The sequence below is a fragment of the Salvelinus namaycush genome, chromosome 31, assembly GCF_016432855.1.
Source record: "Salvelinus namaycush isolate Seneca chromosome 31, SaNama_1.0, whole genome shotgun sequence".
In the NCBI taxonomy this organism is placed as follows: domain Eukaryota; kingdom Metazoa; phylum Chordata; class Actinopteri; order Salmoniformes; family Salmonidae; genus Salvelinus; species Salvelinus namaycush.
The window spans coordinates 21,109,441-21,129,754 of NC_052337.1; the positions used below are offsets into that span (position 1 = coordinate 21,109,441).

The 20,314-nt window shown below is 43.4% G+C and overlaps 1 protein-coding gene across 1 annotated transcript in view; it reads left to right on the forward strand.

The window, feature by feature from the left end:
- Nucleotides 1–20,072, forward strand: part of LOC120025506 (cytospin-A-like) — a 40,558-nt gene extending 20,486 nt beyond the window's left edge. The window contains exons 11-13 of the mRNA XM_038970074.1: nucleotides 4,405–4,507; nucleotides 16,594–16,710; nucleotides 17,971–20,072. Of these exons, the coding sequence (XP_038826002.1) occupies nucleotides 4,405–4,507; nucleotides 16,594–16,710; nucleotides 17,971–18,060 (310 nt within the window). The 3' untranslated portion in view covers nucleotides 18,061–20,072. The remainder of the gene's footprint in view (nucleotides 1–4,404; nucleotides 4,508–16,593; nucleotides 16,711–17,970) is intronic.
- The last annotated feature ends 242 nt before the right edge of the window (nucleotides 20,073–20,314 follow it).

A 20,314-nucleotide genomic window follows, 5' to 3' on the forward strand; every position in this document is an offset into this window, starting at 1 on the left:
AATCTGAAATATTGGCTGGATTCACAAGATCTTTGTCTATCATTTGCTGTACACTGTGTATTTTTCATAAATGTTTTATGATGAGTATTTAGGTAATTCACGTTGCTCTCTGTAGTTATTCTAGTTGCTTTGGTGAGAGTTGTGATGGTGGCTGCAATGTAAAACTATGATTTATACCTGAAATATGCACATTTTTTGAACAAAACATGCTATACAATAAATATGTTATCAGACTGTCATCTGATGAAGTTGTTTCTTGGTTAGTGACTATATCTTTATTTGGTCGAATTTGTGATAGCTACCTATGCAGTAAAAAAATGGTGGGGAAAAAAAGTTGTGTCTTTTGCTATCGTGGTTAGCTAATAGAAATACATATTGTGTCTTCCCTGTAAAACATTTTAAAAATCAGAAATGATGGCTGGATTCACAAGATGTGTATCTTTCATCTGGTGTCTTGGACTTGTGATTTCATGATATTTAGATGCTAGTATTTACTTGTGGTGCTATGCTAGGCTATGCTAGTCAGCTTTTTTACTGATGGGGGTGCTCCCGGATCCGGGATTGGGACCAATTAGAAGTTAAAAGTTTTAAAAGTAATTTTCCGTATGTGTTTCAATAAAATCAACTATATATGCATACAGCTTGTCTTATTCTTTAAGCTCACTGTTTGAATAAATAAGACACAAATTAGTCAAGAGGGAGCCAGAGATCAAGATAATCTTGTCCTGACCATTCTCCTCCCGCTCCTGCTGGCGTTAGCAGATTCTGCCCTTATTCCCCTGAAGTTCCTGGTAATGGGCTACACGGGGAGTTGGCAGCCTTTCTCATGTGAAATGCCAATTTATCTTGCAACTTCTACTGATCTGTGTGCCAATTATGGTTTTCATATGCACATTTTGGTGGAACAGTTTCTTTTAATTTAGAATCTCTCCATATCTCTAAATCATTGTCATGTGGTTAATCAAAATTCTATCCAAATCTAAATGATACAAACCTTTTGCCATTGCCAAGTATGTAAAAATAGCCTACATAAAGCCAACAAATAAAAACATTGCAGGTAAAAAATATCCTGATTTAAAAAAAAAAATATCCTATAAATCACATTGGATACACATGGTCTGTCTGCAACGAACTTGTAACATTGTATCAACTATTAACTTGGGTCCACCTGAAGCTCACTCTACCAAACTTGCAACAGCCCTAGTCTGTGTCTCTATCTGTCTGTATCTCTGTCTGTGTCGCTATCAGTATCTGTGGATGTCTGTGTCCCATCTCCCTATGGCTCCTCTGCCCTACAGATAGGTACAGTGGGGAGAACAAGTATTTGAGACACTGCCGATTTTGCAGGTTTTCCTACTTACAAAGCATGTAGAGGTCTGTAATTTTTATCATAGGTACACTTCAACTGTGAGAGACGGAAACTAAAACAAAAATCCAGAAAATCACATTGTATGATTTTTAAGTAATTCATTTGCATTTTATTGCATGACATAAGTATTTGATCACCTACCAACCAGTAAGAATTCCGGCTCTCACAGACCTGTTAGTTTTTCTTTAAGAAGCCCTCCTGTTCTCCACTCATTACCTGTATTTACTGCACCTGTTTGAACTCACTACCTGTATAAAAGACACCTGTCCACACACTCAATCAGACTCCAACCTCTCCACAATGGCCAAGACCAGAGAGCTGTGTAAGGACATCAGGGATAAAATTGTAGACCTGCACAAGGCTGGGATGGGCTACAGGACAATAGGCAAGCAGCTTGGTGAGAAGGCAACAACTGTTGGCGCAATTATTAGAAAATGGAAGAAGTTCAAGATGACGATCAATCACCCTCGGTCTGGGGCTCCATGCAAGATCTCACCTCGTGGGGCATCAATAATCATGAGGAAGGTGAGGGATCAGCCCAGAACTACGCGGCAGGACCTGGTCAATGACCTGAAGAGAGCTGGGACCACAGTCTCAAAGAAAACCATTAGTAACACACTACGCCGTCATGGATTAAAATCCTGCAGCGCACGCAAGGTCCCCCTGCTCAAGCCAGCGCATGTCCAGGCCCGTCTGAAGTTTGCCAATGACCATCTGGATGATCCAGAGGAGGAATGGGAGACGGTCATGTGGTCTGATGAGACAAAAATAGAGCTTTTTGGTCTAAACTCCACTCGCTGTGTTTGGAGGAAGAAGAAGGATGAGTACAACCCCAAGAACACCATCCCAACCGTGAAGCATGGAGGTGGAAACATCATTCTTTGGGGATGCTTTTCTGCAAATGGGGACAGGACGACTGCACCGTATTGAGGGGAGGATGGATGGGGCCATGTATCGTGAGATCTTGGCCAACAACCTCCTTCCCTCAGTAAGAGCATTGAAGATGGGTCGTGGCTGGGTCTTCCAGCATGACAACGACCCGAAACACACAGCCAGGGCAACTAAGGAGTGGCTCCGTAAGAAGCATCTCAAGGTCCTGGAGTGGCCTTGAGACCTGAACCCAATAGAAAATCTTTGGAGGGAGCTGAAAGTCCGTATTGCCCAGCGACAGCCCCGGAACCTGAAGGATCTGGAGAAGGTCTGTATGGAGGAGTGGGCCAAAATCCCTGCTGCAGTGTGTGCAAACCTGGTCAAGAACTACAGGAAACGTATGATCTCTGTAATTGCAAACAAAGGTTTCTGTACCAAATATTAAGTTCTGCTTTTCTGATGTATCAAATACTTATGTCATGCAATAAAATGCAAATTAATTACTTAAAAATCATACAATGTGATTTTCTGGATTTTTGTTTTTGATTCCGTCTCTCACAGTTGAAGTGTACCTATGATAAATTACAGGCCTCTACATGCTTTGTAAGTAGGAAAACCTGCAAAATCGGCAGTGTCTCAAATAGTTGTTCTCTCCCCACTGTATATCAGTAATTAAGCAAAGTGGCAGATAGACTAGACAATCAATCAGAGGGATGCGGGGTGTGAACTAGAAATGCCAGGTAATTCAGGAGAGCATGACTGGAAATCCAATTGACTGTAACCATATATTGAGCGCAGACAACGCACACTGCTCTGAATGGTTGACAAGCTCGACTAAAAGGACTTTCCTCCTTTCACTATCTCCCTCTCGTTCCTGAGCCTCCTCTCTAATGCTCTGTCCCCCTCTTTCTTGATCTCTCTCGCTCTCTATTCCCCTCTTTCTCTATCTATCTATCTATCTATCTATCTATCTATCTATCTATCTATCTATCTATCTATCTATCTATCTACACACTACCGTTCAGAAAAGCACCTTTTTTGTCCATTAAAATAACATCAAATTGATCAGAAATACAATGTAGACATTGTTAATGTTGTATATGACTATTGTAGCTGGAAACGGCAGATTTTTTAAAATGGAATTTCTACATCGGCGAACAGAGGCCCATTATCAGCAACCATCAGTCCTGTGTTCCAATGGCACGTTGTTGGCTAATCCAAGTTTATAATTTTAAAAGGCTAATTGATCATTCGAAAACCCTTTTGCAATTATGTTGTCACAGCTGAAAACTGTTGTCCTGATTTAAAGAAGCAATAAAACTGGCCTTCTTTAGACTAGTTGAGTATCTGGAGCATCAGCATTTGTGGGTTCGATTTACAGGCTCAAAATGGCCAGAAACAAAACTTTCTTCTGAAACTTGTCAGTGTATTCTTGTTCTGAGAAATGAAAGCTATTCCATGTGAGAAATTGCCAAGAAACTGAAGATCTTGTACAACCCCGTGTACTACTCTCTTCCCAGAACAGCGCAGACTGGCTCTAACCAGAACAGAAAGAGTGGGAGGCCCCGATGCACAACTGAACAAGAGGACAAGTACATTAGAGTGTCTAGTTTGAGAAACAGACGCCTCATTTGTCCTCACCTGGCAGCTTCATTAAATAGTACCCGCAAAACACCAGTCTCAATGTCAACAGTGAAGAGGCAACTCCAGGATGCTGGCCTTCTAGGCAGCTCAGTTTTTCAAACTAGACACTAATGAACTTGTCCTCTTGCTCAGTTGTACACTGGAGCCTCCCACTCCCTTTTTATATTCTGGTTAGAGCCAGTTTGTGCTGTATGGAAGGATTATTCTGTCCACAGCTTGACTTGCTAGTCAGTGAATGCAGGGGATGAACAAAAAAAATTATAACGCATTGTATTTTTGAGGTTTTCAATGTCACGCTGATGTGTTGTAGATTTTCCTCTTCTGAAAGGTGCACTGAGGCAGTTTGTCAGATACAGATATAGCCTAGTGCTGGACTGAAAAGCAAGCTTAATGGAGAATCTCCTTTGACAATCCTTTTTAGTCCAAGATCAGGCTAAATATGTGTCTGTAAAACCGCCCCTATGTGTCTGCTTTATTCTTTCTGTTCCTGTGTTCTTTCATGTCCTTCTGTGTGTCCATAGGGAGGAGAGAAAAGACGCCCTGTCTGCACTGGCCAGGGAGTACGGGGGATCCAAGAGGAACGCCCTGCTTAAGTGGTGCCAGAAGAAGACTGAAGGATACCTGGTAATAACCAACAGGGTGGGAAAAGGGTGGAGGGTACAGGCTGGCATAAGGCACACACGTGCATGCACACACCAACTTAGGCGACTTACTTACTCCATCCCATTGGACAATGTTTGGTTTCACTCAACAGGTTTAGATGCAGGAAAGAATATCAGATCGTTACTGTTTTGATCAGTAACGCCTTGTGCTCTCTATGGAATAGCTGCAAACACAGATGGTGAACTCTGTTTCCTTCCTGTTCGTTTCCAATCAGATCCCCTTCCTTCTCCTTCCAGGCTTTTAAGATGTTTACCCACCAGGCAGCATTAAGGATGCCCTGTGTAGTTACCATGGTAGCAGTTAGGCTTTGCCTTCTCCAGGAAGTGTGCCAGACTTCGCCCTAGTCCCGGCCTCTCCTCTGCCAACTTGACCTCTCCTCTCGCTGAAACTCTGACGGCAAGGGCACGTTGGCACAGATGGGCATTGTGGGAAACTGTGTAGGGTAATAAAAAAAAATAGAGGATTATAGTCTCTGTTGTAGCACAAGCGTTCTTAGCCGTTCAGTTTGGGAAATAGAAAGACAAGGCCTTTAATACTATGTTAAATAGCCTCTCTACTTTGTCGTCTTTTCTGTTGGTTTCTGGTGTTAGGGTTCGTTCCTTACGTCCTTCTTTGTCAATTATTGGTTCATTGGTGAAATTAGCATTATGACAATATCTTTAATTAATTAAATAATTCAAAAACCTTTATTAATGCAATTGCAGACAGAAGTTGACAAACAGGAACATAGCACACATGTTTCTGAGTAAGTTCTGCATCAAACAAAAGGTCTCCAGTGGTTTTATTAAACCCTAAGTCGCGCCCTGGTGATGTCACTGCCCTAAGTCGCGCCCTGGTGATGTCACTGCCTATATCATCATCCTCTACTCCTGGGACCAAAACCATGCCTACAAAGCTGTATAAACAGGGCCTTTATTGTTAGCTAAACACTTAGCAGTAAATGTCCCCTTCCCCCAAAGTTGACCTATTGTGGAATGTTTACCTAGTCTTATCTCCTTCACTTCCCTACAGAGTTCTGTCTAAGGGCCTCTTTATAATGAGGCAGAGAGAGAGAGAACTAAAATACAAATGTAGAACAATACTAAACTTCTACAATGAATATATCTATTGTTAATCAGTAGTCTAAAACCCTGTAACTGTAAGGAGGGAGGGGTCTTTTAACCCCTCCCCTTCTATTAATAAAACATAAGCATAATACATTATTCTAATACACCAAACATTTGGGTACAACCCTTTTTATGACCCCTAGGTGAACCCGACACTGGCAAGGGCAGTCCCCTGTCTCCTCTCCAAATCGTAAATGTTCTCCGTCTCTCTCTGTCTCTACCCCTTTTTGTCATTGTTTTCAGGAGTACTGTAGTTAATGTGTTCATTACCTGTGCTCTGGTGCTGCCATGCTCACTGTAAACACACTGCTACCAGCCAAGCCTCTTCTACCTAATCCAAGATGGTGTAGCAGTCAGACGTCTTTGTCTTTGTCCTGTCGTGTCCCTTGTATATATCTTTTTCTTCGCATATCTTTTAAAAATATTTTCCTAAACCTCAACTTCTAAATAGTCTCATGCATCCCGCCTCACCCAATGTGGCGTGGATCTGCTTTTTTCTAAAGTATTTCTATTTACTTCGGATCTGGAATCCCTCAACTGAAGCTAGCCAGCTAACTACCTACCTAACTGCTATCAGTTGCTAGCGGTCACTGCTAGCGGTCATCAGCTAACCTTTAGCTCGGAAAGCTCTCGCCAGTTCAAACAACGTGACTCAAACCAGAGCATAACGGACCTATTTCTCTCCATATCCCCGGATTCCTACCGCAAACTCTGAACATTTTCATCTGGATCTTCGCAACTAGCTAACCGCAATCCCGGGTGACCGCTCCTGGCTAGCGTTTCCATCCCGGAGCAAGCACCAATTAGCCTGAAGCTAGCCCGGCCAGGGCTCTTGTGCTACCACCGAAGCCCACTCCTGGGCTACAATATCCGGACCCCTTCTACTGCCGGTACGGGGCATGGAACCCCGCCGATCCGTTACGACTGGAATACCGACATAATCTGCCTGCAACAGGCACCTCAGGCGCGACGCCCGCTGAAGGCCCATTCTGCTAACCTGCTAGCTACCGAGAGCTACCTGGAACCCTACTAATTCCACGACTGGTCTATCGGCGTCACCGCACGAAGAGGCAAAAACAGACTTACCCCCATCGCGACGTCCCCCAAAGGCTAACTTGCTAGCCCCGGGCTGCTAACTGCTAGCTTGCCTGCCCCGGTCTGCTAACTGCTAGCTTGCCTGCCCCGGTCTGCTAACTGCTAGCCCCTGCTATCTGCTTGCTTGCTAATCCGGTCTGCTAACTGCTAGCTTGTTTAGCCCCGGCCTACTAACTGTTAGCTTGTTAGCATCGGCCTGCTAACTGTCTGAATCGCCGTGTCCCCAGTCAGCCCAACCACTCACTGGACCCGTATGTTCACTTGGCTACGCATGCCTCTCTCTAATATCAATATGCCTCGTCCATTACTGTCTTATTTCACTGTAGAGCCTCTAGCCCTGCTCAATATGCCTTAACCAACCATGTTGTTCCACCTCCTACATATGCGATGACATCACCTGGTTTAAACGTCTCTAGAGACTATATATCTCTCATCATTACTCAATGCCTAGGTTTACCTCCAATGTACTCACATCCTACCTTACCTTTGTCTGTACACTATGCCTTGAATCTATGCTATCGTGCCCAGAAACCTGCTCCTTATACTCTCTGTTCCGAATGTGCTAGACGGCCAGTTTGTATAGCATTTAGCCGTACCCTTATCCTACCTCTCCTCTGTTCCTCTGGTGATGTAGAGGTTAATCCAGATCCTGCAGTGCCTAGCTCCACTCCCACTCCCCAGGTACTCTCATTTGTTGACTTCTGTAACCGTAAAAGCCTTGGTTTCATGCATGTTAACATTAGAAGCCTACTCCCTAAGTTTGTTTTATGCACTGCTTTAACACTCACTGCCAACCCGGATGTCTTAGCTGTGTCTGAATCCTGGCTTAGGAAAACCACCAAAAACCCTGAAATCTCCATCGCTAACTATAACATTTTCCGCCAAGATAGAACTGCCAAAGGGGGCGGAGTTGCAATCTACTGCAGAGTTCTGTATTACTATCCAAGTCTGTACCCAAACAATTCGAGCTTCTACTTCTAAAAATTCACCTTTCCAGAAACAAGTTTCTCACTGTTGCCGCTTGCAATAGACCTCCCTCTGCCCCCAGCTGTGCCCTCAATATCATATGTGAATTGATTGCCCCCCATCCATCTTCTGAGATCGTGCTACTAGGTGACCTAAACTGGGACATGCTTAACACCCCGGCCATTTTACAATCTAAGCTTGATGCCCTCAATCTCACTCAAATTATCAATGTACCCACCAGGTACAACTACAAATCCGTAAACACGGGCACCCTGATAAATGTCATCCGAACTAACTGGCCCTCAAATACACCTTTGCTGTTTTCAATCAAGATCTCAGCGATCACTGCCTCATTGCCTGCATCCGTAATGGGTCTGCGACCAAACGACCACCCCTCATCACTGTCAAACGCTCCCTAAAACACTTCTGCGAGCAGGACTTTCTAATCGACCTGGCCGGGGTATCCTGGAATGACATTGACCTCATCCCGTCAGTAGATGATGCCTGGCTATTCTTTAAAAGTGCCTTCATCTTAAATAAGCATGCCCCATTCAAAAATTTTAGAACTAGGAATAGATATAGTCCTTGGTTCACTCCAGACCTGTCTGCACTTGACCAGCACAAAAACATCCTGTGGCGTTCTGCATTAGCATCGAATAGCCCCCGTGATACGCAACTTTTCAGGGAAGTTAGGAACAAATATACACAGGCCGTTAGGAAAGCTAAGGCTAGCTTTTTCAAACAGAAATTTGCATCCTGTAGTACTAACTCAAAAAAGTTCTGGGACACTAATGTCCATGGAGAATAAGAGCACCTCCTCCCAGCTGCCCACTGCTCTGAGGCTAGGAAACACTGTCACCACCGATAAATCGATGACCACCGATGAGAATTTCAATAAGCATTTCTCTACGGCTGGCCATACTTTCCACCTGGCTACCCCTACCCCGGTCAACTGCCCGGCACCCTCCACAGCAACCCGCCAAAGCCCCCACCATTTCTCCTTCACCCAAATCCAGACAGCTGATGTTCTGAAAGAACTGCAAAATCTGGACCCCTACAAATCAGCCGGGCTAGACAATCTGGACCCTCTCTTTCTAAAATTATCTGCCGAAATTGTTGCCTGTTCAATCTCTCTTTCGTATCGTCTGAGATTCCCAAAGATTGGAAAGCTGCTGCGGTCATCACCCTCTTCAAAGGGGGTGACACTCTAGACCTAAACTGCTACAGACCTATATCTATCCTACCCTGTCTTTCTAAGGTCTTCGAAAGCCAAGTTAACAAACAGAATACCGACCATTTCGAATCCCACCTTCTCCGCTATGCAATCTGGTTTCAGAGCTGGTCATGGGTGCACCTCAGCTACGCTCAAGGTCCTAAACGACATCATAACCGCCATCGATAAGAGACATTACTGTGCAGCCGTATTCTTCGACCTGGCCAAGGCTTTTGACTCTGCCAATAAGAATGTGGTGATTGACAGACTCGACAGCCTTGGTTTCTCAAATGATTGCCTCGCCTGGTTTACCAACCACTTCTCAGACAGAGTTCAGTGTGTCAAATCGGAGGGCCTGTTGTCCGGACCTCTGGCAGTCTCTATGGGGGTGCCACAGGGTTCAATCCTCGGGCCGACTCTCTTCTCTGTATACATCAATGATGTTGCTCTTGCTGCTGGTGATTCTCTGATACACCTCTACGCAGACGACAACATTCTGTATACTTCTGGCCCCTCTTTGGACACTGTGTTAACTAACCTCCAGAAGAGCTTCAATGCCATACAACTCTCCTTCCGTGGCCTCCAATTGCTCTTAAATACAAGTAAAACTAAATGCATGCTCTTCAACCGATCGCTGCCTGCACCTGCCCGCCTGTCCAACATCACCACTCTGGACGGCTCTGACTTAGAATATGTGGACAACTACAAATACCTAGGTGTCTGGTTAGACTGTAAACTCTCCTTCCAGACTCACATCAAACATCTCCAATCCAAAATTAAATCTAGAATCAGCTTCCTATATCACAACAAAGCATCCTTCACTCATGCTGCCAAACATACCCTCGTAAAACTGACCATCCTTCCGATCCTTGACTTCGGTAATGTGATCTATAAAATAGCCTCCAACACTCTACTCAACAAACTGGATGCAGTCTATCACGGTGCCATCCGTTTTGTCACCAAAGCCCCATACACTACCCACCATTGCGACCTGTACGCTCTCGTTGGTTGGCCCTCGCTTCATACTCGTCGCCAAACCCACTGGCTACAGGTTATCTACAAGTCTCTGCTAGGTAAAGCCCCGCCTTATCTCAGCTCACTGGTCACCATAGCAGCACCCACTCGTAGCACGCGCTCCAGCAGGTATATCTCACTGGTCACCCCCAAAGCCAATTCCTCCTTTGGTCGTCTTTCCTTCCAGTTCTCTGCTGCCAATGACTGGAACGAACTGCAAAAATCTCTGAAGCTGGAGACTCATATCTCCCTCACTAGCTTTAAGCACCAGCTGTCAGAGCAGCTCACAGATCACTGCACCTGTACATAGCCCATCTATCTACCTACCTCATCCCCATACTGTATTTATTTATTTATCTTGCTCCTTTGCACCCCAGTATCTCTACTTGCACATTCATCTTCTGCACATCTACTATTCCAGTGTTTAATTGCTATATTGTAATTACTTCGCCACCATGGCCTATTTTATTGCCTTAACTTCTTGACGCACGGATCCCTTTAGCGGGATCATTTTCACCAACAACCGCTGAATTGCAGAGCACCAAATACAAAAAAGCAAAAAATATTTATAATCGTGAAATCACAAGTGCAATATAGCAAAACACAGCTTAGCTTGTTGTTAATCCACCTTTCGTGTCAGATTTAGAAAATATGCTTTACAGCGAAAGTAATCCAAGCGTTTGTGAGTTTATCGATCACTAGACAAAACATTAAGAACACTTAGCAGCCATGTAGATTGGTCACAAAAGCCAGAAAAGCAATAAAATGAATCGCTTACCTTCGATGATCTTCGGATGTTTGCACTCACGAGACTCCCAGTTACACAATAAATGTTCCTTTTGTTCGATAAAGATTTTTTTTATCAAAAAACCTCCATTTGTTTGGCGCGTTATGTTCAATATTCCACAGCCTTAGGCAGGTCAGCAAGGCTTGACAAATAGTGTCCGTAAAGTTCGTAGAAACATGTCAAACGTTTTTAATAATCAATCCTCAGGTTGTTTTTAACATCAATAATCGATAATATTTCAACCGGACTGTAAACTATTCAATACTGGAGAGAAAGAAAATGTCGAGCAACGAGTGTCGCGCGCATCAACTAATGGAGGGACATCTGTGTATCCACTGACGCGTTTTGATAAATCTCGCTCATTTTTCAAAATAAAAGCTTGAAACTATGTCTAAAGACTGTTCACACCCTGGGGAAGCCACAGGAAAAGGGATCTGGTTGATATCCCTTTAAATGGACGAAAGGCAGGCAATGGAACAGTAATTTTTCAAAATAAGAGTCACTTTCTGGTTGGATTTCCTCAGGTTTTTGCCTGCAAAATCAGGTCTGTTATACTCAGACAATATTTTGACAGTTTTGGAAACTTTAGTGTTTTCTATCCTACTCTGTCAATTATATGCATATTCTAGCATCTGGACCTGAGAAATAGGCAGCTTACAATGGGAATGTTATTTTTCCAAACATAAAAATTCTGCCCCCTAGCTTCTAGAGGTTTTAACTCCCTTATCTTACCTCATTTGCACTCACTGTATATAGACTTTTTTGTTTTCTTTTGTTCTACTGTATTATTGACTATGTTTTGTTTATGCCATGTGTAACTCTGTTGTATGTGTATGCTTTATCTTGGCCAGGTCGCAGTTGCAAATGAGAACTTGTTCTCAACTAGCCTACCTGGTTAAATAAAGGTGAAATAAAGAATTTAAAAATATAGTAGCTCAGCCCTGTTTTCCCACAGATTGTACCTTAATGTTCTCTGCTGGGCTCGTCCTGTTGCTTTTACTCTCCAGCTCTATCCATCGTTGGTTCATATATTTTTCTGCCAACAATGGTAAAGCAAGGGGATGCAGAGAGAATACCTACCTTCAACCTAGCACATATGTATATGTTCCTTGTTGCTAAGTTTGTTTGCATTTTAACAGTCCTTTCTCAAAAGTTTCTGTGTGGAAAAAGGTTCTGAGGAAAAGATGCGCTTTAATAACCAGTGTAGTCACTAACTATGGTGAGCCAGAGTTTCTTTGCCCGCAGCATGTTGGTTAACACCAATGAGACAGGTGCTGTGATCCTTCAGAGACAGTGAATTGGGGTACCACAGAGAGCACTGACACCTATTGGAGGATCCCCCAGGCACTCTCCCCTCTTCCCTGCTCCACACTGCAGTGTTCCTTGTGTAATGGCACCCTGGTGTCTGGACCATTTCCTTCTGCCCATGTCCCCTGACTCTCGGCTTCTCTGATAATTGACACAGGTCCGTCCCCTGTGACCCTTACTAGAGGGTTGAGGACTGCCTCGCTGTTGTTTGAGGACTGTCTCGCTGTATATGGGGACTGTGTCCCAAATGGCCCCTATATAGTGCACTAGGGGGTGAGAAGGTTGGGATGGGGTTACTGAGTTTCCATCGTCTCTGGTAGAGGAAGCTGTCATCTAACGTGCCTACAGTGCATTCAGAAAGTATTCAGAGTCTTATAGCATGACCACATCGCATGACCACATGCGAGCGTTGCAAAATAAATTTAGAAATCTATGTTGTTCAATTATTGCACCCACACTGCTCGCGCGTGTCAACGAGCGCCTGCGTTGCCAAGATCGCGCTGCAAGTCCTGCCTCTCCCATCTCATTTGGTTTATAGAAGCAGGTACCCACGTGCCATCTCCTCATTGGTTATACCCACGTGGGTGATTGAAAGACGAACTGTGTTGCCGGTCGGTGTAGTAATACTATGAAAGTTTAGATGCCAATCACCATATAAGTTCAAAGATGAAAAAGCCTGGAAGGAGGAGAGATGACTAGAAACGATTCGGTTGATCGTTTTATGTGTGGATTAATTGTCGGAGTAGAGGACCTTGTGCATTTCAGGTAAAATAACAACTCAATGTTTATATCTCAGGAAAAATTAGCTAGCAACAGCAAGCTAGCTAAATAGGACAAATTAGCTAGCAAGTGCAAGCTAACTAGCTAAATTGCCATAAATGTTTAATGCTTTTCGACCTGTTCCCCAATGAATGTAATCGGTTCAGAGTTTGTTTTGATATTTTAACCTGCGTGTCATGATCGCGTTTGGTGTAGGGGGACAAAATAAATTCATGCACGATGGCACACGCGCGCAGCCTTATTCTAAAAATAAATTACGTTCGTTTTTTCCCCCTCGTATATCTACACACAATACCCCATAATGACAAAGCAAAAACCGGTTTTTAGAATTTTTCACATTTATAACAAATTTAAACTGAAATATCACATTTACATAAGTATTCAGACCCTTTACTTTGTTGAATCACCTTTGGCAGCGATTACAGCCTCGAGTCTTCTTGGGTAAGACGCTACAAGCTTGGCACACCTGTATTTGGGGGGTTTCTCCCATTCTTCTCTGCAGATCCTCTCAAGCTCTGTCAGGTTGGATGGAGAGCGTCGCAGCACAGCTATTTTCAGGTCTCTCCAGAGATGTTTGATCAGGTTCAAGTCCGGGCTCTAGCTGGGCCACTCAAGGAATATTCAGAGACTTGTTCCCGAAGCCACTCCTGCATTATCTTGGCTGTGTGATTAGGGTTGTTGTCCTGTTGGAAGGTGAATCTTCGCCTCAGTCTGAGGTCCTGAGCGCTCTGGAGCAGGTTTTCATCAAGGATCTCTCTCTACTTTGCTCCATTCATCTTTCCCTCGTTTCTGACTAGTCTCCAAGTCGTTGCCGATGGAAAAACATCCCCACAGCATGATGCTGCCACCACCATGCTTCACCGTAGGTACGGTGCCAGGTTTCCTCCAGACGTGATGCTTGGCATTCAGGCTAAAGAGTTTAATCTTGGTTTCATCAGACCAGAGAATCTTGTTTCTTATGGTCTGAGAGTCCTTTAGGTGACTTTTGGCAAATTCCAAGTGGGCAATCATGTGCCTTTTACTCAAAAGTGGCTTCCGTCTGGCCACTCTACCATAAAGGCCTGATTGGTGGATTGCTGCAGAGATAGTTGTCTTCTGGAAGGTTCTCCCATCTCCACAGAGGAACTCTGGAGCTCTGTCAGAGTGACCATCAGGTTCTTGGTCACCTCCCTGACCAAGGCCTTTCTCCCCTGATTGCTCAGTTTGGCTGGGCGGCCAGGAAGAGTCTTGGTGGTTCCAAACTTCCACTTAAGAATGATGGAGGCCATTGTGATCTTGGGGACCTTCAATGTTGCAGAAATGTTTTGGTACGCTTCCCCAGATCTGTGCCTCGACACAATCCTTTCTCTGAGGTCTACGGACAATTCCTTCGACCTCATGGCTTGGTTTTTGCTCTGACATGCACTGTCAACCTTGAACCTTTATAAAGACAGGCGTGTGCCTTTCCAAATCATGTCCAATCAATTGAATTTACCACAGGTGGCCTCCAATCAAGTTGTAGAAACATCTCAAGGATGGTCAATGGAAACAGGATACACCTGAGCTCAATTTCGAGTATCATAGTAAAGGGTCTGAATACTTATGTATTTCTGATTTTTATTTGTAATAAATTTGCAAATAATTTCTAAACCTGTTTTTGCATTGTCATTATGGGGTTTTGTGTGAAGATCGATGAGGATTTGTTTTATTTAATACATTTTAGAATAAGGCTGTAACGTAACACAATGTAGAAAAAGTCAAGGGGTCTGAATACTTTGCAAATACACTGTAGTGGGCTGACTACAAAGCCATTTATAGTCATGGGACAAGAATAAGAGTCTCTTTCCACAGCACTTTCTAGAGAGACACACACACATAGTGTTTGGACGCACGTGAGGTGTGTGTGCATCCCAATTGAAGGGCATCCATCCGTGTGGCGCATTAAAAAGGTTAAGCCAACCGAACATGAATCCCCCCTACCTACCGTACCTGGTCATAACAACAGGGCTATAAAGGCCCAGACACACACACACACACACACACACACAGTCGGTCCTAAATGGCTTCCCGTTGTATATTATGTGGGTTAGAGAGGGAAGCCGTGGGATGCAAGTCGATGGAGATAAACTTGTCCACTAAGCAAACACATAGTGATAAAGTAGTGAAGCTAATACAATGGACTCTTTGATCATCTCTCACTTGAGTGCAAGTCAGTGTGAAGAAACACGAGTGTGCTAAGACAAGTACGTTCTTACACTTGCTTTGAAAGACCACAGTTTGCATCATCTACTGTTGTTGACAGCTGTTTGGGATGACATGGTGAAACATAAGAATAGCCTCGGGCTCAGTGTTTCCTCTGCAGTCTTTTGTGGCGCTGCGCCATGGCTAAATCCTATAATATAGTTGAGCTGACAGCCGCACTGTTTCACTATGCTTTTATTCATCTAGAAAGAGGGCAATATTTTATTAATGTAGTAGTGTTTTCCCCTAGAAAGCTCTGACCTTTGGCTTTCAGCTAGAATTGTTTATTTATGTAGTAGAAAAACACTTTCCAACACATACGATCTAGTACTCAATAAAAGTATAATAATACATATACAAATATGATGGTATGATAAAACAAAAATTGTGAATAAGCCTTTTTATTCTTTATAATATGCCCATATATATATATATATATATATATATAATCTGTTTTAGGAACATCTACCCCAAATATTTCACCCTCTTTATTACTTTACCAAACATATGACATTAGTGATAGTCAAAATCTGTTACATTTCTGAATGTCTCAATCAACATTTGGGCCACTGTGACTGCCTCCGACGTAAAACATAATGAATAAAAAAACAGGCAACCCCATAGTAGAATAGTTTATCTATTTCCTAGCCCGCTTGTTGTTGTATGTTCTACGCAAGATAAATATTCCTCAAGGTGCATTCAAGTTGCGAGTGCCATAGGGAAGGAAACATGCTTTCTGACATGCAGTCAAGAAACATCTTTTCTTAATCCCATCACGGGAACGAAGCCGTTTTAATGGCCATTGTTAAAAAGAGGGGAATCTCAGCTTTCCACTTCTAAATATGCACAAACTTCACAATTTAGCAGCATCATGGTTAAGCATGTTATACCGCTCTGCAATTCGGCATGAGTGCATAGGGGAGAGTGAGGCTAAAAGTAACAGATCAATTGTAGGGTAACTTGGGGGGTAAAATGACACCCTACCTCCAATCTTTTCTTTGAAAATTGTGTTGAGACCGATGCATATTTTGAGTTGAGCAAGAGTAGTGGCAACCAGGGAAAGTGTTGGAGGGAAAAATGGTGACATGAAGGGGCAACTCAATATTAGGAAAGTGTTCCTAATGTTTGGAATTCTGTGCATATTCACTGTTTTAGCATCAAATTGATACATTTTGTCCAAACTAGTTAAAATATCATATTTGGGATCTACCTAATGATTAGTCCGATAGGGTAAATGCAGGTGGGCAACCCAATGCTTCAGCCTATTTATTTATAGCCACTATGCTGCATCAGTTGGGCTACAGGTGAAAATGCTTATTGCTAATAGCATACCTGATAATATGGACCGTGTATAGGCTATATGCATGCCAAGGTCCAACATGTTAAAATCATTTTCCCAATATGTTGTTGGACACATTTCTGGAGGTGGAAATTCTATTTTAGATGGAGTCAGCAAAACAACCTCTTCTCCAACAGCTACACATTTCTCTAGAGGAAACACTGCCAGGGCTGCTATTAGAGAGCCTTTATTGTTATGCTCTTTCTCTCCTCTCTCCAGAACATTGATATCACCAACTTCAGCAGCAGCTGGAACGACGGGCTGGCCTTCTGTGCTGTTCTCCACACCTACCTGCCTGCCCACATCCCCTACCTGGAGCTCTCCAGCCAGGACAAGGTGAGATAGACCCCCTCAGTCCACTGATCGGAAGGTTCTTAGTGTGGAAATTATATACATGTAGTTCGTTCATCAAAAATGTATTTTCTCCCTTTTCCTTCAGAAGCGAAATTTCACACTGGCTTTCCAGGCCGCTGAAAGTGTCGGGATCAAGTCCTCATTGGTTGGTGTCCGAGCTAAAATGAACTGATATTTGACTACCACTCAAAAGTGTAGAATGAAATGACCAAGATGCTTTATATGGCTGGAGGGGTGAGAGACATGTTCCCATATCCCTTCCTCCCCTTTGTAAGGCTTGACTAGAAAGACTGGGCAACAGAAAGACAAGGCTGATTATATAGTTCAGCAGCAATTGACACCAACAGTACATAGATTGGCTGGCTGTAGCCTGTGAGGACTGCCCATAAAAGATGTGCTCATGGCAAGCAGCTACAGCTGACTTAAGAGCAGTGTCACACCAAGGCCAGTTGACTTCAGCTTAACAAGAGACAGACTGGGTTTAATTTGTGGGTGATCCACTCCAGAGTGCCGACGGAGGGGGAGGAGATTTACTATTAAAACAAAAGACACATTCACTCTGCGTCTTGCCTCTTGTCAATTTTACAACCTTTTAGAGATTAAATTATAATGTAGGTTTTTTTTACAACCAAATCTATATTTGTGATGTAAATTGTATGTTATATAAGGGTCCCGGCACTTTTTTGAGAAACTTAACCTAACCCGTGATTCAGTACAGGGGCTCTGAATAAACATGAACAAATAATCCAAAAACACCAAAATACCTCCTTTCAGAAACAGAAAAGCTCTCATTATAGTGATGCGGGTGTTTAGATGTTGTACACCAAATTGTCATTCCGAACATTATCCACAACGTTATATTCCATTTTGTTGTGACTTGAGCGATACATCTCCGTCCATTCTAGCAGCAGGCAACACGGAGAATGGAACAGTTGGATAGGGGAAACGGCTCGAGTCGCACATATGGAATATAACATTGCGGATGAAGTTTGGAATGACACAATTCTCCTTTAAGAAGATGCAGTAACACTTCTCAACCTTTCTCTGGTGGAAGGTATTGTGATGTGTTACTCCTAGGCCAAGCAATGGGTGCTTGCTAAGTCAGAACTTTATTCCTCACGGTCTCTCACTGACAATATTCTAAACACACAATTTGCAGCGAAAGAAAGTATGCAGTGTGATGTGCATTTTGTACTGCAACACATCTTACATCTGTTTCTTTTGTTTTTCTTTCTCTCTCAGGACATTGGAGAGATGGTGCACACAGAGAGGCCTGACTGGCAGAGTGTGATGACCTACGTCACTGCCATCTACAAGTACTTTGAGACGTGACCCATCTTCAAGCCTGAACACCTCGCTTGCCCACACACACACGTCCAGCCAGGGATGTCATCGCAACACTGGACAACCTTAGAGCAACATCAGCCAATGCTACCTGCGAAGACGTCTAGGGCCCTGAGTTCTACGTTAAGCTGCATCACTTAACTCAACCAATATATTCCATGTTTACACTGCAATGTTCTACAAACTCTTGGCTTGGGATGCTCATGTGGCTTCTCAGTTTGATTGAATTCTTCAGACTAGGCTGTGGATAGACTGAGGCCATGGGTATTAGACAATGTGTTGAACTGTCCTTCAACTTTCCCTGGGTCAGTGACTTCATGTATACTCAAGTCTTCTGGCCTCTTGACCCCAGTCCTATGTGAACTCTGTGCTGCAGTAGCCTACACCATCATTACCTCCAACATTACACTGTAGTTCATATTTAGCTAGCTGAAAAAATGTGTGTATGGTTTTGGACTTGGAATACTGCGGAGAACAGGATTTCCTTTTTAAAATGCCTTTGGCTTTGTCCATTTTGTCTCTTCGCTCAATGACTTGAGGGTAAGTGTGATTTACCTGACTGACAGAGGGTCCAGCTTAACTGTAGGTGTTCTAACTAGGCTGTTTTAGCCCAATGCTTTGCTGTGATATTTATTCCAAAGAGATAATAACTTCATACGAATCAATGCCATGTTTGTTTTTGCCAATTATGACAATGAGCATTGACATTAATAATACATAGGACTTATAGTGCTTTTTGAAGGACCCAAAGTCAGAGTTCAATCGCATTGACGTCTTTTACGCAGTTTATTATTTGTCTCAGTCCGTTGTGTCCAAACTCAGTAAACGTGATGGTTGGCCACCACGGCCATTCTCTGGTTTTACAGTGAGGTCCCTTTAGCACACCCATCCATAATGGTTGTACAGTGAGGTCCCTTTAGCACACCCATCCATAATGGTTGTACAGTGAGGTCCCTTTAGCACACCCATCCATAATGGTTGTACAGTGAGGTCCCTTTAGCACACCCATCCATAATGGTTGTACAGTGAGGTCCCTTTAGCACACCCATCCATAATGGTTGTACAGTGAGGTCCCTTTAGCACACCCATCCATAATGGTTGTACAGTGAGGTCCCTGTAGCACACCCATCCATAATGGTTGTACAGTGAGGTCCCTGTAGCACACCCATTCATAATGGTTGTACAGTGAGGTCCCTGTAGCACACCCATTCATAATGGTTGTACAGTGAGGTCCCTTTAGCACACCCATCCATAATGGTTGTACAGTGAGGTCCCTGTAGCACACCCATCCATAATGGTTGTACAGTGAGGTCCCTGTAGCACACCCATTCATAATGGTTGTACAGTGAGGTCCCTGTAGCACACCCATCCATAAATAGGCTGAACAACACAGGGAGCTGACCTGATAAGCTAACAGTTTGGGCATTAAGGTAAAAGCACCACTTACTGTTCAGCAAATCCTCCCTGGTTTCAAAGCACAACGGGATGTGAGGCTCTTTACTTAAATGGAATGTGTTTAAACCTTCATCAATGCCATAAAAAGCACAACGTGTCAAAGCCGTTGGGTGTACTACACACAGTAAAGCCCCTTCCTCCAGCACAGGGAAATCATATTAGCTATGTATGTTCCCACACATGGGAAAAGCTTACAATCATTTGCTTTGAAGTAGTTAAATAAGTATGAATGAGAATTTATGAGTTGTGTTTTTGGTACGTTGGAATATTCTCCTTATACTGAGATACCATGTGAATATTTCATAACATTTTGTTGTTGCTCATAAAGGCATCTGATAAGGTTTCCACAGCTAAGATGAGCTACAGTCATTTAAATGGTACTAGTCATTGCCAGGAATCAAGGCTAATAGACAGTGTATAAAACATTAGGAACACCTTCCCTCGGAATAGCCTCAATTCGTCGGGGCATGGACTCTACAAGGTTGGCTTGTAGAATCCATGTTGGCTCCAATGCTTCCCACAGTTGTGTCAAGTTGGCTGGATGTCCTTGGGGTGGTGGACCATTCTTGATGCACACGGGAAACTGTTGAGCATGAAAAATCTAGCAGCGTTGCAGTTCTTGACACAAAACAGTGTGCCTGGCATCTACTACCATACCCTGTTCAAAGGCAGTCAAATATTTTGTCTTACCCATTCACCCTCTGAATGGCACACACACAATCCATGTCTTAATTGTGTCAAGGCTTAAAAATCTTTTAACCTGTATCCCCTTCATCTACACTGATTG